General features: G+C 41.7%; 1 protein-coding gene across 1 annotated transcript; it reads right to left on the bottom strand.

Annotated features, from left to right (window-relative positions):
* Positions 1 to 8,428: 8,428 nt before the first annotated feature.
* On the bottom strand, positions 8,429 to 15,425 carry paqr7b (progestin and adipoQ receptor family member VII, b). The gene is made up of 2 exons (XM_085291245.1): positions 15,254 to 15,425; positions 8,429 to 12,481 (listed from the first exon to the last, which is right to left on the bottom strand). Exon 2 carries the CDS (start codon positions 12,473 to 12,475, stop codon positions 11,417 to 11,419), a length of 1,059 nt encoding a protein of 352 aa, XP_085147371.1. The 5' UTR covers positions 12,476 to 12,481; positions 15,254 to 15,425; the 3' UTR covers positions 8,429 to 11,416.

The raw sequence follows: 15,425 nt of genomic DNA, 5'->3' as shown, positions 1-15,425 counted from the left end.
GAGCCCATCCAGTTGCATAATCCAAGAATTACATTTCAAGTTATCGCTGAAAACAGATAACTCCAATCATCTACAGAAAGAGCATTGCTCTGTCTTGCCCGAGACTTTCATCATTCACTGAGAGGAAAAAGGAAGTCATTTTAACCAATCCATCATAAGAACTCTTCAACAGTAATTTACAGTATAGAAAACCCTAAAGATATTAACAGCAGCGACTGCAGAGAAACTTGAAATGGCTTCTCATTTTCTATAGCAACAAGCGTGAAAAGCCTGTTCGTACTTCCGTCTGAAAATTGAAACCAGCGCTGCAGGTGCATGTGTAATTAAATACCGCGTATGAAGGAACAGAGATCGGCAGAGGAAGCATGCAGATGGGCCACAACAAAATGATCCCGAGCCATCTGGAGTCTTTTGAGAAAATTCATACTTTGGCTGTGATGGGGAGGAAGAGGAAGGGAGGACTCTTTGGCAGGTGATGGGTTTTCAGAAATGGAACATATAGACTCTCTGGTGGGAAAATAAGAAGTGAGAAGATACATTAAGTGTGTGCTTGATATCTAGTTTGAAACATAAGCAACTGCATATTCTATTCATCATTTAAATAAGCCACGCTGACACACACACTGTGGCCACATTCCAGTGTTGTGCGTACAGCCTTTACCGCGAGCTGACAACCTCCAAAAGTAACAAATCAAGTGATTATAATTGTGACACCGCAAAGGTATTGCAAACATTACAGCCAATAATGGACGGCACGATTTAGGTTGCAGTAAAGTAATTGCGCTGCAGAAGCATGAAGTATGGGCTGTCATATCTCAACTCCACTCTGAGCAAAAGGTTATTCAAACAATAACACCCACAAAATAAGTCTATATACCCCCTAAGCAGCTCTAGCGCAAGCCCGCTGTGAGCAAAAACACAGAGTCCAGGCATCTCAAAGTTTCCCACTTGCTGGTTATCTGGGTATAATGTGTTTGGAGTCTGTAACCCAGCTGTATACAGAGAGGTTAAAGGGTCGAAGGGGGGAATTCATTATCCTTGAGCGGCTCCGGATTCTGGCAAGAGAAGGAGAGACCTTCAGATAGGACATACGTGCTTCTTCCTCACCTCTCCCAGCCCCCAGTATCTCCTCAACTAGCTCATGATGAATAGGCCCGATCAGTGGGCGAGCTGATTGGTGAAGCAAGTAGCATCAAGGCAACTGCAAAGATGAAGAGGAGGTAAGAAGTGTCTCATTTAGAAGAGACAGAATCTATGAGGCTAATATTATATTCTGACAGTGTTGGAGAAGAGGTGCTCCAATATATATCTATCAGTGTTAGCAAGGACAATGCAGTGTCTGTGTGATTATTAAAATAAAGAGACTTATTTTTGGATTCTGTTTTAGTGGTGAGTGTATTAGCATTTAAGTACACAATGAGCCAGTGCCTCTCATTGCCAGTTACATAGTCACTGTGTAACTTTAGAAGGATCATCAGCCTCACAATTGCTTTTAAAGCTTGCTTCATCAACTCTGTTATCTATATTGTATGCTTTTTATTCTTACAGTCTTTATCTGTCTACCACAGTCTGCTTACCAATACACAGTAGGGTGACTGATGAGGAAAAACGGCAGACATTCTTAGAAATACCAGAATAAACACTGTAAAGTACATTAAATTGCTGAACGCTGGAACACAGTGACATTCAACACAGTGCAGAAAGCGCTATTAAGGACAAGAATAGAGCTGTGCATACTGGGCTAAAGTAAAGTAATGTAAAAAAAAAAAAAAAAAAAGAAATTTTCTAATCCGCATCCAGACTAATCTTTAAAAACCCAGAAAATGATTTCATCATCATGGTACTCAAAGTACAGTATATAGTAGTCAATTTTTTGTGACACTATATATAAAAACATATGAGAGTAAAGTAATGGATCCAATCCATTATTATTATTATTATTAAAGTAAATATCTGACTAACGGTGCAAATTTATGCTTTGACACAGCAGGCGATGCGCAAGTGTTTTAAACTTGCACTTTATCTGAAGGCCATCAGATGGAGAAAGCTGTTGTTGGAAAAAGACTCTGGGTCCTTTAGAAGTCTAAGGGAAAACAGCTTTCTGAACTTACAACTTATAAATGATGTCGTTAGCCAATTACAGAGTGGTCTCATCAGTCTATCACTGTGTGTACACTGCCTTTGGGTTCTTTGTAAAGCTCCATATTTTAAATGGCAGTAGGTTGTAGTCTTTTGGTGGTGTAATCTAGATTGGATACACGAAACATACCAACGATTTGTCAGGTCCCGAGGAGTCCCATAGGAACGCGAAAGGTACCCGTCCTGATACGTGCCCGATTGTGGATGGAATCCAATAGAATGACACATGTTCCAGCCGTGTATTCTCTCCCTAACCCTAAGCTAAAACCTAACCCTATACATAACCTTAATCCCTAACCTTAACCACAGTCCTAATCGTGTTAGACAGTGTTAGACAGTGTTTTCCAAAGCGATTCAGTTCAGTTCTCATGTTTCCTCCTATTTCCCCACGCATAACATAGGAATGTGTTGAGTGGCCGAAAGCATAACATACCAACGATTTGGCACATTGCGTAACATATTACGCTTTGGGAGTGAGAACATGTTGCTGTAGTAACCTGCTTATGAGTAATAAAACTATGCTATGGCACATTTTCTCTGTCCACGTCTGTTTCCAGATGTGACCATCTGATGAGTGACTGCACAATTTAAGCCAAAAACATTATGGGAAAAATGCTGATTTGTTTATTTTGAGCTATAGGATGAGGAATAGTGCTCCCATCCGTCATGTGAAACTTGAACCAGTTTTTTTCAGTCGCAGTGGTGCAGGGAAACCAGTTAACCTGCACTACTCAAAGGTACAATAAAAGCCACCTACAAGAACCTTAAACTATATCTTGTTTAACCTGCAAACGTATAAAAAAGTACTGATTAAATTAATAAAATGAAACACTTTAGCTGTAAGATTTAGAGCTACTGGCAAGCCAATTTGGTGACCTCCCAAAGAAGGAGACGGAGCAGTTTCTCTGTTTCCGGTCTTTAAGCTAGGCTAACGTCTTGCTAGCTTTATGATATTTGATTTGTCACAGTGCCTTATGCTGGATACGTGGGATGCCGTTCCTGATGCAACCCTCATTAATTAAATTGAGGATGTTTACCAAGTATGCAATTGTGTTGATTTAAAACAATTAAAAACATAAACAAGGTAGAATAATGAACTTTAGAATGCAAAAGAGTGTGTTTCTTGTTCCCTTTAGAACAGGGATGGGAAATCAATTTTCCCGCAATAGAAACCGGGACTGGCTTTGTAGGGAAAAGCTGTGCTTTTCAGTCGACTGCTTGTTTTGTTATTGTTGTTTTTGGTTGTTTGTTGTTTTCCTTTTCTGTTGTAAAAATATGTAAAACCTTTATTAAAAACCAAGTAATAAAAAAAAAAGAAAGAAACCGGGACTGTTGTTGAGAGCCGCACCAATAAAACAAATTTTAAGCAGGTCTTATTTCACTTTATTAAAAAGACTGAAAAAAAGACTCGAAATATTTAATTGGTCTAAAAAGTGATGGGTTAGTCATTTTAATAGGAGGCCATATGATAAACTGTTGTGGAAGGCTACACTAATAAGCTGAACTAATATCTGCTTAATATTAAGTTCACTGGTACAGCCCTCCACAACAGTCTGAGTTTATCATTTGGCCTCCTGATAAAAATCAATAACTCATCGCTGCCTAAGACGGATTAAATATTTCAAGTCTTTTTTCATTTGTTTTAATAGACTTTTATGATTTCAAATAAACCATTGGTTATACTGTAAACACACACCTATGATGAAACTAGGTTTTAGAGGAGAAATATTTGACACTTGTGCAGCGTCTACATGCAGTGGCACCGTGCCATTATTACTTATGAGTACATTAGAGGGACTGGAGAACAGGTATTACATTTTCCATTTTGACTCATTTCTAATTCACAGTCTGATAATGCATTGTTCCATTCTTTATATGATTACATCCTTCATAACACAGTGAGTTTCCCTAAGCTTTTCTCCAAGTAATAACAAAAGCAGGAGACCATATGAAAATGCCACAATAACAAAGGATGTGGGAACAAAATACCTGGCAGCACAGAAGAGGTTCATCAAAAAAGAGAGATGGGAGAGAAGTTGGCTGTCTGTCACCTGGCAAAAAGAGAAGGCGATTTAATAACTCTGAACAAAGCCATTCCCTCTAGCAAGTCAAACCTTTAATTACAAAACATGATGTGAGACCAAGGCCACCTCATATTGCCTTGGTAACCTTGATACAAATCATATAAAGCAAATGAAGCATTTAAAAAGGAAAGAAGAGAAGAAATAGCTTTGTAGCTCAACTCGCAGACAGAAAAAGAGACAGGCAATGGAGAAGAGTGAAGCCGGGAGAGAGACGGTGAGCTGCTCCAGAAGCAGGCATATGAAAATTGATGGAGTCTGAGGAAGCAATTGATAGTTAGAGGACAGGAAGCAGGCTGTAAGGCAATTATCACTATCTCTGCCATTTGATTTAGGACCGTCTGAGTGTGTAATACTGTGAATTAATCACATCCAAGGGAGATATATCAAGAGCCCATTTCAGCCTTAAATTCCAATGATTCTTTTCCATTACTGGAAAACGTAGTTTAGAGATGTTCTAATTATCTCACGATATGAATTTCCACTCATGCAGGGTACAAATGTTATGCATGTGAGCATGTAGGCAGACGAGAGACAGAAGGAAGCGCCTGATGAGATAGTTCCCTCATATGAATGCACGATGTACAATGCAGCTTAATCATCATAAACCAAAGCTACTGACATATAGCAAAAGGACGATGCGATGCAAACCCACACAAACTTATGTGGGAAAAAAAACTGGAATACAGACATATGTAAATAAATACAAGTGTTAACACCCGAGAGACTGAATCCACACGTACAGAACGTACATATGCATATATAAACCATAATGTGCCACCCACATCCAATCTTAGCAGGAAGCCGCTCCAGCCGTTGCTTCCAGATGAACAGTTACATGTAAGACATTAGATTTGCTCGTGTAATATTATTCTTAGTCTATTAAGCAAATGTTTGCAGCAATAATTAAGTTTTATTCATTTTCACAGAAGGTTTAATTCAACAAAAGGGGGTAGCATAGACTGTTGTTCAGTAATCCTGGCTGCAGATGGCCTGTAATGAGTTTTGTGTTTCATTACAACAGTGGGTATCACTATCTACAAAAATTATTCAAAAGAAACAAAGAAAAACTTGCCTTGATGGATTTCATTTTAAAGTGGAGTTATACATCCATGATGTAAATAGATATGCAGACCATTTGTGCCCCCTAATGGAAAGATTTATTTTTCTTGTGTAACGAAAATAACAAAACAGTTCTTAAAAGATTTTGGGGTTTTTTGGTAAATGTTTTCTAGTTAGATACCAGTCAGAGCTCTGTGTCCAAGATGAAAGTTATTGTGTGCTACTCCTATTTGACTGTACCCTGGACAGATGAGGAAAAACACCTGTTTGATATTATTGCCATATTTCTACCACAGCATGTTCTGTATTAGCCTAAAAAGCTACTCTATAATCTCACAATAGTTTTTCTTAATCCTACTAACAGTTTTTAATCAGCTAATTTCCATTCGGCATTACTTCGGTCTTCATGCATTTATTACATTTATTACAAAAGAGCCATTTTAAGTTAAGTGGGGGTTTTTCATTTGTTTTCCAGTCTTTACTGTATACCTTCATGTGGACAACTCTCTCTATTTTACAGTTATTGGGATGAAAAGTATTTTCAGCGGAAAGAAAACCTACTATGAAAACACGAACCATGATAAATACAACATTTGCTTTTGCTTATTTTGTTACCTCACAATACATCTTCAGGGTTTTTTACCTGAGATAAGTCGGTGTGCTGTAGGGCTACTGCCGCTTTCACCAAACGACAAGGCTGCCCTCTGCTGGTGACAGCAGGTACAGTGTGTCTGAGAAATGACTATCCTTGAGCATGTGTCTTTAGTGCATGTTATTTATTTTCACAGTTGCAACAGCTGTAGTTCGGTTTCATTATACTTCCTATGTTATATTATTATATTATTATGTCTTTAGTGCATGTTATTTACTTTTACAGTAAATAACATGCACTAGCTGTAGTTCAGCTGTAGTTCAGATTCATTAGACTTCCTATGTTATATTATCATAGTGTATTCTGGTGCTTTCAGTAGAATTACATGTACTGTTACTGTCCACTTCATTTTACCTTGACCTCTTTTACCTTCAGAACTGCTGTAATTCGTCATGACACAGATTCAATAAGGTGCTGGAAATATTCATCACAGATTTTGTTCATGTTAGCATTAAAGCGTCACACAGCTGCTGCAGATGTGTCATCTGCACATCCATGATGGAAATCTCCTGTTCCACCACGTCCTAAGGGTGCCCTGTTGGATTGAGATCTGGAGGCCAGTTGAGTACAGATGATAATGAGTACAACTCGTTATCATCTTAAAGAAACCAGTTTGAGCCTTGTGACTTAGTGCCTTTAACCAGCTGGAAGCAGATATTAGACGTGATCATAAAGGGATGGACATAGCCGGCAACACTAGTCAGAGAGGTTGTGGCTTTTTAACGATACTCAGTTGTTGTTTGCCAGGAAAATATCCCCCATGCCATTACGCTGCCATCACCAGCCAACAAACTGTTAAATACAAGGCAGGACGCTTCCCTGCTTTCATCTTTAGGCCAAATTCACCATCAGGACCTGTAGTCCAATCAGAAATCAAGACTTCAGAACGAGGCCATGTTTTTTCAATCCTTTGTTGTCCAATATTTGGTGAACCCATGCAAACTGTAGCCTCAGTTTCCACTTCCTGCTGCTGTAGACCATCTGCTTCACGGTTGAACATGCTTTGCTGCATACCTTAGTAGTAACAAGTGTTTATTTGGGTTACTTATTCTTCTTATCATCTCAAAGCAACCTGTGCATTCTCCTCTGACCTCTCACTGGACAGTTTCTCTTTTTCAGACCATCCTCTGTAAAACCCCAGAGATGGCTGTGCGTGAAAATCCCAGCAGATCAGCAGTTTCAGAAATACTCAAACCAAGCAGCCACGCTGCGTTCAGAGTCACGCAAATTACCTTTTGTCACAATTCTGATGCTTGTTTAAATTTCAGCAGGTAATCTTCACAATGCCTACATGTGACATGTTGAATTGCTGCCATGTGATTGGCCAGTTGTTAATATCTGGCGTGGCCGTGAGTATATACTCACAAAGAGCTTAATTCTACAAATAAAAATAGGAACTGGAGTCAGTTTCTTGGGTCATGTTACAGAAAGTAACAACCTTGCAATATTTCGATGAGTGAGTGAGAGAAAAACTGTTTTCAGTCATTTATGATTCTTTAAAATATTTAAATCAAATGTCTGAAAGTGATGGACCGAGCAGCGAAGGAAACTTAGGCACAGTTTAAACATAATTGGTTAAATCATGCAAAAAGAATCCAAATCTTGGGCCCATAAAAGAGGTCAAAATAACAGAACTCTTCTCAAAGTTGACAACAATACTGATAAATGGTAAAATGGTAAATGGCCTGTATTTGTATAGCACTTTACTAGTCCCTAAGGACCCCCAAAGTGCTTTACACATTCAGTCATCCACCCATTCACACACACAATCACACACTGGTGATGGCAGCTACACTGTAGCTACAGCTGCCCTGGGGCGCACTGACAGAGGCGAGGCTGCCGGACACAGGCGCCACCGATAACTCAGACAAACTAACTTAAAGAGACAAAGGGGAAACTTAAATAGTGGCTGATCAGCCCACAAAAACACAGAGGGGTAAAACACAAAACCTAACTGAAACTAACAAAATGAACTCCAATCCCCCCCATGGTCCCGAGTTATGGAATGAGCCAATTTGCAGTTTTCCATCAAAGCTTGCTCCGCCCCTTTTCCACCTCTCGGCTCCTCAATCAAGGGACTGGAGCAGCTGCAACTAAGGTAACTCAGAAAACAAAAGATTAATCATACATAACAGTGTAAACTAAAATGTGCACACTTATTTTAGAAAGCAATGTCATGTGGATATGTGAATTAATTCTAAACCAAAACCAGTTATTAATTGTCCTGTAAATTAATTCCTATATTTAAAGACAAATGTGAATGCAATGTTGTGTATAAGGCTCTACACTATTATGGTGGATATCACCCCTGTGTGGCTGTAAGTGCAGCCATCACATTGAAATTAAATTTGGCAGGTAAAATTCAGACGTGACCTCAAACATATTCACACGGCTTCTTTCCCAAGGAAAATGTTTCACAGCTGTTCGGCTGGTGCAGAATTGGCAAACTGGATATTTCAGTTTCTTTAGAATCAGTACAAACAACATAGGAGAATTTCTGAATGTACCGTAACACTTTATTTTCTTAAATACAACAGAATATTAGTACAGTCAGTTACACGTATTTTTAGAGGCAGAAGACATTCTCGTCCCTTTCAACCTACTTTTCTGAACGGGATAAAGGGAAACCCTCAGTAGTATCAGAGGCTACGTTTGAACATACACACACCCACACACACACACACGCTTGCATGGAGTGCTGGCCTTATTCCAGTTAAGATCTCCGGTTTAATCGGCACGTATCGCAGACAACCTGTGACAGAGTGTCTTTGTTGCCACAAATAATCAGTTAAGCAAAGAAATACTTGTTACTTTGTAACTGTTCCCCTCCAGTTTCAAGAAAGTTACGTTCTCTCTAACACACAGAAAAGACATTATAATCTATAAAGTAGTTGTTTTGGTCCCTTTGATGGTCACAACAACACCCTTATGTTACAGATAGGGCTGGGCAGAGGTTTAGGAGACATTGGTTGCCAATTAGAAATGATTAGCCCATAATGGATCATTTCAGTGAAGACTGTGAAGACTGTGTGCAGAAAATCTGTTTTATACACAAGAGCTTCACAACATAATTTCTCTCAGCAGGAGTACAGACTTAACCACGTTATTCTGATTTATGACATTTGAGGAGAAAACCAGAATAACCGCATTATCAGCCTCCATGCATGTAAACACAGCCAGTGCTGTCAGCTACAATATATATATATATATATATATATATATATATATATATATATAGTGTGGATTTAGACAGTGCATGATGAGACCAATTTATAATTAGGTTTATAATCAAGAGAATTATGGTTAAATCTCCACTCAAATCGATGTCTTGCATTCTGTCTGTTCATTCATCTTTCAGTAAAGCCATCCCTGAAGCAATAACAGATTCATTGGCACATTACAGCACTGTCATGAACAAGGAGTGCAGTCATTAATATAGATCATTTCTGGCATTTGAGATTTTGTGAGATAAAAATCCAAGCGGCGTTATCACAGAAGCCATATTTGTGAGATATTTTTATAAGAACTGCCATTAACCAAAGAGATAAACCAGAGGACTCTTCAGAGTGAGGCAGTATGAAATTACAATATTCATACCCATTACAGTCTGATGGGCAGGAGGACACAAAACACGCTCTGAAAGGAAGCAGCAAAAGAGTAATGTGCTGTATTCCACTGTCATGGCCTGGGTCTAGGGACCCAGGGCTCAGGCATTTTCAGTGTATGTTTATGTTTTCCGTGTGTTGTATTGGTTTGCTCGCCATCTCTCCATGTGTCTCTGTGTGAGCTTCCGGAGGTGTGGGTTCGCTGAGGAGACTGCGAACCCGGAAGTGGTCTACTCGAGAGACGGCCGCACCTGCCGCTCGTCGTCCTCTGCCAGCTGCAGCAGATTACGCTCGTCTAGGAACGGCATTTAGGACTGCAGCTGAGCTGAGGCCGACGCTGGATCCTTGAGTCAGAACTCGTCAGTACTGCCATGAGCTTTTACGTAACCTCCGCGGAAACAGATCCCCTGCTAACCCTCTGCCTTTTGTGTTACCAGGAATCGGGAGCGGAGTACGCCTCTAAAGTCACGGTGTGGGAATTGGAGTTTTTTGGAGTCGCCACCTTTCACTTCTCACGGACATCTGCACTGTGTGGGATTCAGGGAGAATCACCACGGGACCACAGTGCTGGGATTTTGTATATAGTTGTGTGTTTTTCACCTCCTGTAAATAAATCCACTGTCCTTCACTTAGAGTCTCGCGTTTGGGCCCTGCTTTCACTGTCACTCCACGGTCTGCCATCGCAGCCCGTGACATCCACAGAAAAATATTGTGCATTCACCTCCGAATGCCATCAGGTGGGGAGAAAATGGGATGCAAAGAAAATTTCAAGAGAAATACAGCTATTTACAGGGTAAGAAAGAAGTGCAAGGCTAAGCTTTCATAGACATTCACACACTTATTATCCACGGTATATACCAAAAGACATGCGTAGAGGCACATACATATTCATCATACAAAAAAAAAACCATACTAAAAGCAGGTCAGACGCAGCTTTTTCCTTTTTCCACGACTCGAATCGACCAACAATGAAAATGATTCACGCAAAGCACTGACATCACAGGACGTGAAAAGGCAAAAGCTGAAGTTCCAGCCCTTTGAATTAAAGAAAATAGAGAAAGATTAACATTGTCACAACAACAAGGAGACATCAGTAATCTTCCGCTCATCTTTTAACCAGTGTAGAGTGCCAGCCTCCTTTTCAACAGAGTGTCATCGAATCCAAGGAAAAGGGTCTGCTTTTCATAAGGAGGTAAAATATTTGGTTTTCAAATTGGGTTTCCATCTTTGTGGACTGTGTTGAAACATTAGCGTGGCCTAGTGTTAGCGCCTTGGGAAATGGAAAAATAATCCCTGCTTTGATATCCAAACCTAACCAAAACCCAAAGAAACACAAAAGAATATCAGGACATTGAGAAAAGCACCAGTGTAAAACTTAACAGGAGCTAAAAGTTAGTCTGAGGGACTATAAATACTAAATTCAAATGCTACAATTTGATTAAGACAGTCAGATTTTTTCCAAATACAATTAAGAAGGCAACTGAAGAAACTAGCCTCTCAATTTTTTTGCTAATCTGTGCACAAAGACTTTTTTTCTTTCGTAAAGTAAAACATTCCTTCAGACCGTCTAGAAAAGATAAATAAATAAAGAGAAGTTAGGATGTAAGGGTTTGTTGCAGGGTCCGCATTGCTACAGATGAGCTGCAGGAGCCCCCTTTCCCCCCCCCCTTTAAGTCACAACAACACCGCCTCAGTCAATATTTAGTTCACTGTTGTTTGGCAGAACACAGAGAAGAAATAATCAGAAGTCACTATCACGAGCTGATAACTTTCCTTGACAAAAACATTTAAGTTATTTTAGAACAGTCACTATAGAGTAAAATAAATGAGACTTTGTTTGACTTGTTTGTTTTGTTTTTTTTAAATAGTCTAAACTCTCACTCTTCCTTCTCGTGGAGAGAGGCCCGCACGCGCTGGCGCACGTAAAACGCGGTGAGGGCGCTGCAGCAGGCAGTGAAGATGAAGAGCGCCACGGCGTCGTGCGCGAGATCCCCGTGAAGACGCTCGTACAAGGGGCGGCGCACTGTGAAGTCTGTTCGCAGCGCTTCAATCTGCACCAGGGTGCAAACCACCACAAACACGTGAAAGATCTGGTGGCCCTGCCCGATGAAGTCACACTTCCCAGGGAACAAGCTCTCTGGGTGAGGGCAGCAGAAGAAATAGGCGCTGATTAAGAAAAAGAGCACGTGGTAGAAGTGGTACGTCACCATCGGGTCGGAGCAGCCCTCCTGGTAGCACCTGTAAATGCGATGGACTACGGGGCTGATGTCTAAGCAGTAAGCCAAGGCTGAGGGCACCACTTGAAAGAGCTTGAGGACCAGCTTGGGCAGCTCGGGACTGGCATATTTGCCATAGCAGCAGCCGAAGCACGTGAGCCAAGCCAGGAATGCCGCAGCGGGCAAAAAGATCCCTTGCACAGTAGTGTGCAACTCTTTCTCTATAGCGTAGTAGTAGTGTGCCAGAGCGCTCCCGTACTGGTAAACGGCAACCCCCACGTAGTCGAGGAAGTAGAAGGTGTAGTAGGAGAGCTCCGACTTGGCAGAGAGGAGATGAGCGAGAGCACTGAATGAGAGGTAGGTGAAAGCTGCCAGGAGCACGATGAAGAGGGGCTGAGCGTGAGGATCTCGCAAGAAGTCCACCGTCTCCGAGATCTCCTGCCACTTCACCAAGATGATGAGGGCAGCCAGCAGATGGGTCCACACGTTGAGGGTCTCGTTGTGCCTTTGGAAGAGGGTGAGAAAGTAGTACCGCCAGCTCAGGTCCGGCTGTCTGTACCCCGTGTGGATGTGGCGCTCGCGGAACACCCACGGAACGTCGGACAGCTTTACAGTGCAAGGCAGGGTTGGAAAGGCCGACTCGAGCAGCTGAGGGATCTGCCGCAGCTGCTGCACGTTGATAAACAGGCGACCGATCTGTTCCATCACCACCGTTGCCATGGCGAACTGTAGACCAAAGAGGAGGGTTAGTCAATACCTGCCTTTGAGCCACACTTGTGTCAACATGTATGAACACATTTATAAACTGCAATACTACTGATATCACAAAGCAAATCTGAGCAGCGGTCATTGGATCACTGAGCAGAATGACACCCAAAAACAGCACAGGTTATGATTTTAGGTCATTTTGGGTGGGGGGGTTTAATCGTCACACAGTTCACCGTGGGCACTGGAGGACTTGACATCTTTTTCATTGTTCACTGCTTTTATTATTTAAAAACAATCAGCAGATTGACTGAATGTAAAAGCCATCAGATGCAACATGAAATTAAATGAAAAATTCTAAACTAAATTAATTAATTTAATCTAATGAATTTGTTGGCCACCGGGGGGCAGTGAAACTATGTGACAACTTGACTTAATATTACATCTGTCACATGTCAAACGTCAGAACATTTCCGACTTCTTGGCAGCTAATTATGCAACTGTGTTTCTTCTGTTGGAGGCCCTGCTGGTGGTGTGCAGTGGGTTTTATCTTGAAAAGCTTTCTGCTAAAAATAACACGGCTTCCTCTGGCTAAAAGTGGGGTTGATAAGAGTCTAGATATAAACAGCAGTGATCTATAAATCGGTAGTTTAAACGGCTCCAATAAAGATGACCAACTAGTTGTTATTGTCTGCAGAGAGAAACAGTTTAAGCTCCCCCACAGCCTTTCTGATCCACTGTTGGTAACAAAACATTATGGCTCAGCGCAGCTTTAAGTGTTTCCCGTCTGAAATTAAATTAAATTGTATTTATAATAAAAGCAGATGCCTCAAGGTACTTTATATTGTAAGGTTAAGACTCTAAAGCTGTCATGGTCCTGCGACCATGACTCAGTGACTTTATGTTTATGTTCTTTATTGTTATTACTTTCATTATTATTCATGGCTGTTTTGGGATGGTTTGTGTTTGGGATTTTAGACACTGGGTTCTGGGTTTGTGCTCCCTCTGTTGGTCCCTGGTCTTAGTGTTCCCCTGTCTCGTCAGGTTAATCAGGTCCAGCTGTTTCCCCCACCTGTGTGTGATTTCCCAGTGTCTCTTTGTGTATTTATAGTGTGTGATTTCCTCTGCTCCTCGTCGCGTCGTCTGTGTTCATACCTGGTGTAATCCCCTGCGTGCTCTCCCTTCATGCTCAGGTTTGCTATTTCTTTGTGTAGTTTCTCCCAGTTAGTTCATCCTTAGTTCTGTTTTACCATCCCCACTTTATATTGGATATTATCAATAAATCACCCTCACACCTGAATAAGTGCTGCGTTTTGAGTCCTCCTTCTGCTCTCCACACGGCCGCTGCCCCGGACCGTGACAAAAGCAATACAGAGAAAACCCCAGCACTCAAACGGCCTCTTCGAGCAAGCACTAGGTGACAGTGGGAAGTAAAAACTCCTTTTTAACAGGAAGAAACCTCAGGCAGAACCAGGCTCAGAGAGGTGAAGCCAGCTGCTGGGACCAAAGGTAACTTATCCAAAATTTAATGAGCTGATTTGTGTGTCTGAAAGTGTCCTGAAGCCTCTACGCTCCACTCACCATAATGCATCACTTTGAAGGGTGGATGCACACCACGGGACCTCGGGTACAATAAAGCTCTCACCTCAGCTCATAAATTCTGCACTGATTGAAAATGGGGAGAAATTGCTTCCCAAAAAGTGCAGCACTTGACACACAGTGAATGTTTGCTACTCGGCTAACTTAAAAAATGCACGATGGGTTTGAAAATGGGGTTTGATCTAAAAGACCTGCAGCTGAAAAAGTGTTGCTATTGACATAGAACGTACTAATGGGTAAAGCAAACTGACGACGGTAATCTACCTACAGTGTGCTACACAGTTATCCAAAAAGACACCGATATCACAGTATAACTAGCTAGTAGTAGGCATGATCTGTGCCTACTAAGCAGCCAAAGTACCACACAGTAGTTTAGCTCCTCCTTTTCAAATAAAGCTCAGTTTGGAGCACGATGTGGGAAAATACAAAGTTTCTATAAATCTTCCTGTAAAGACATTCTTTGTGTTCTGTTGGGCCAATTAAATCAGATTTTGTAAACTACGCTCAGAATGCTGAGTCACGTGTGCGTAAGGGACCCTAAAAAAGGTCATTTAATTCATCAATACTTTTGATTAACATGTGGAGAAGGGACTAGGAAAGGCAGAGAGCGGAGGCAGCAGCGTTGCAGAGATCATTCTGTGTGGGATGAACAAGGGCCGGCGATCAGGAGGGATGGCGTGGAGTGATGAATGAGGGGGGGATTACGTAACATAACCCCATCCGGCGTCCACACCCTCCGCTTCCAACAATTGCGATGCACGTTGAAATATTTATGGATGAAAGAAAAATTCTCGAAAATACTGAAAAAGCGCGCTAGTGTGTGTGTGTGAGAGAGAGAGAGAGAGAGAGAGAGAGAGCTAGTGGGTATTAAACGCGGGCCTTTACGGGCCTGATGCAGCCAATTCCCCCCGAGCAAGCCTGCACCTGATCACCATCGGTCTGCTTTAAACTTGACACCCAGTGGCCGGGATGAATTTGCATGTACCTCTCCACCGACCATCGTCTCGCTTCGATTCCCCGTGGACGCCACATAACTCTGCAGTTAGGCATTAGTGCTGAATGAGCCCGAGAAATGCCGCTGCACGATGATAGAAAATGACAGGGCTTTGCGTTCGAGGCGCATCCTTCCACTGATGCAACGAACGTTCTAGATAATTCATAGATTGAGGCTAATGGCAAAATAAATACACATACCTGTTCGACGGGAGAATCAATCCAGAGCCGAAGATACAGGAGAGGATGGACGAGTTAGAGCCGTGGAGATCATGGATAACATTATCTGACGGCGGTGAACATGCAGCGGAGAAACGTGACGGGAGCGGCGCCTGGCGGCTCTCACGGCTCAATCGCTGGGAGGGCGGACATC

The sequence above is a fragment of the Mchenga conophoros genome, linkage group LG11 (assembly GCF_057382185.1).
Source record: "Mchenga conophoros isolate Kocher_MC1m ecotype Shallow Benthic linkage group LG11, M_conophoros_male_GT1.1, whole genome shotgun sequence".
In the NCBI taxonomy this organism is placed as follows: domain Eukaryota; kingdom Metazoa; phylum Chordata; class Actinopteri; order Cichliformes; family Cichlidae; genus Mchenga; species Mchenga conophoros.
Note: the sequence above shows the minus strand (reverse complement) of the source record. Positions and strands in the feature narration are given on the sequence as shown.

What these genes read in the sequence shown, in the direction of transcription:
- paqr7b (XM_085291245.1), bottom strand. Translation starts at nt 12,475, where the DNA reads ATGGCAACGGTGGTGATGGAACAGATCGGTCGCCTGTTTATCAACGTG.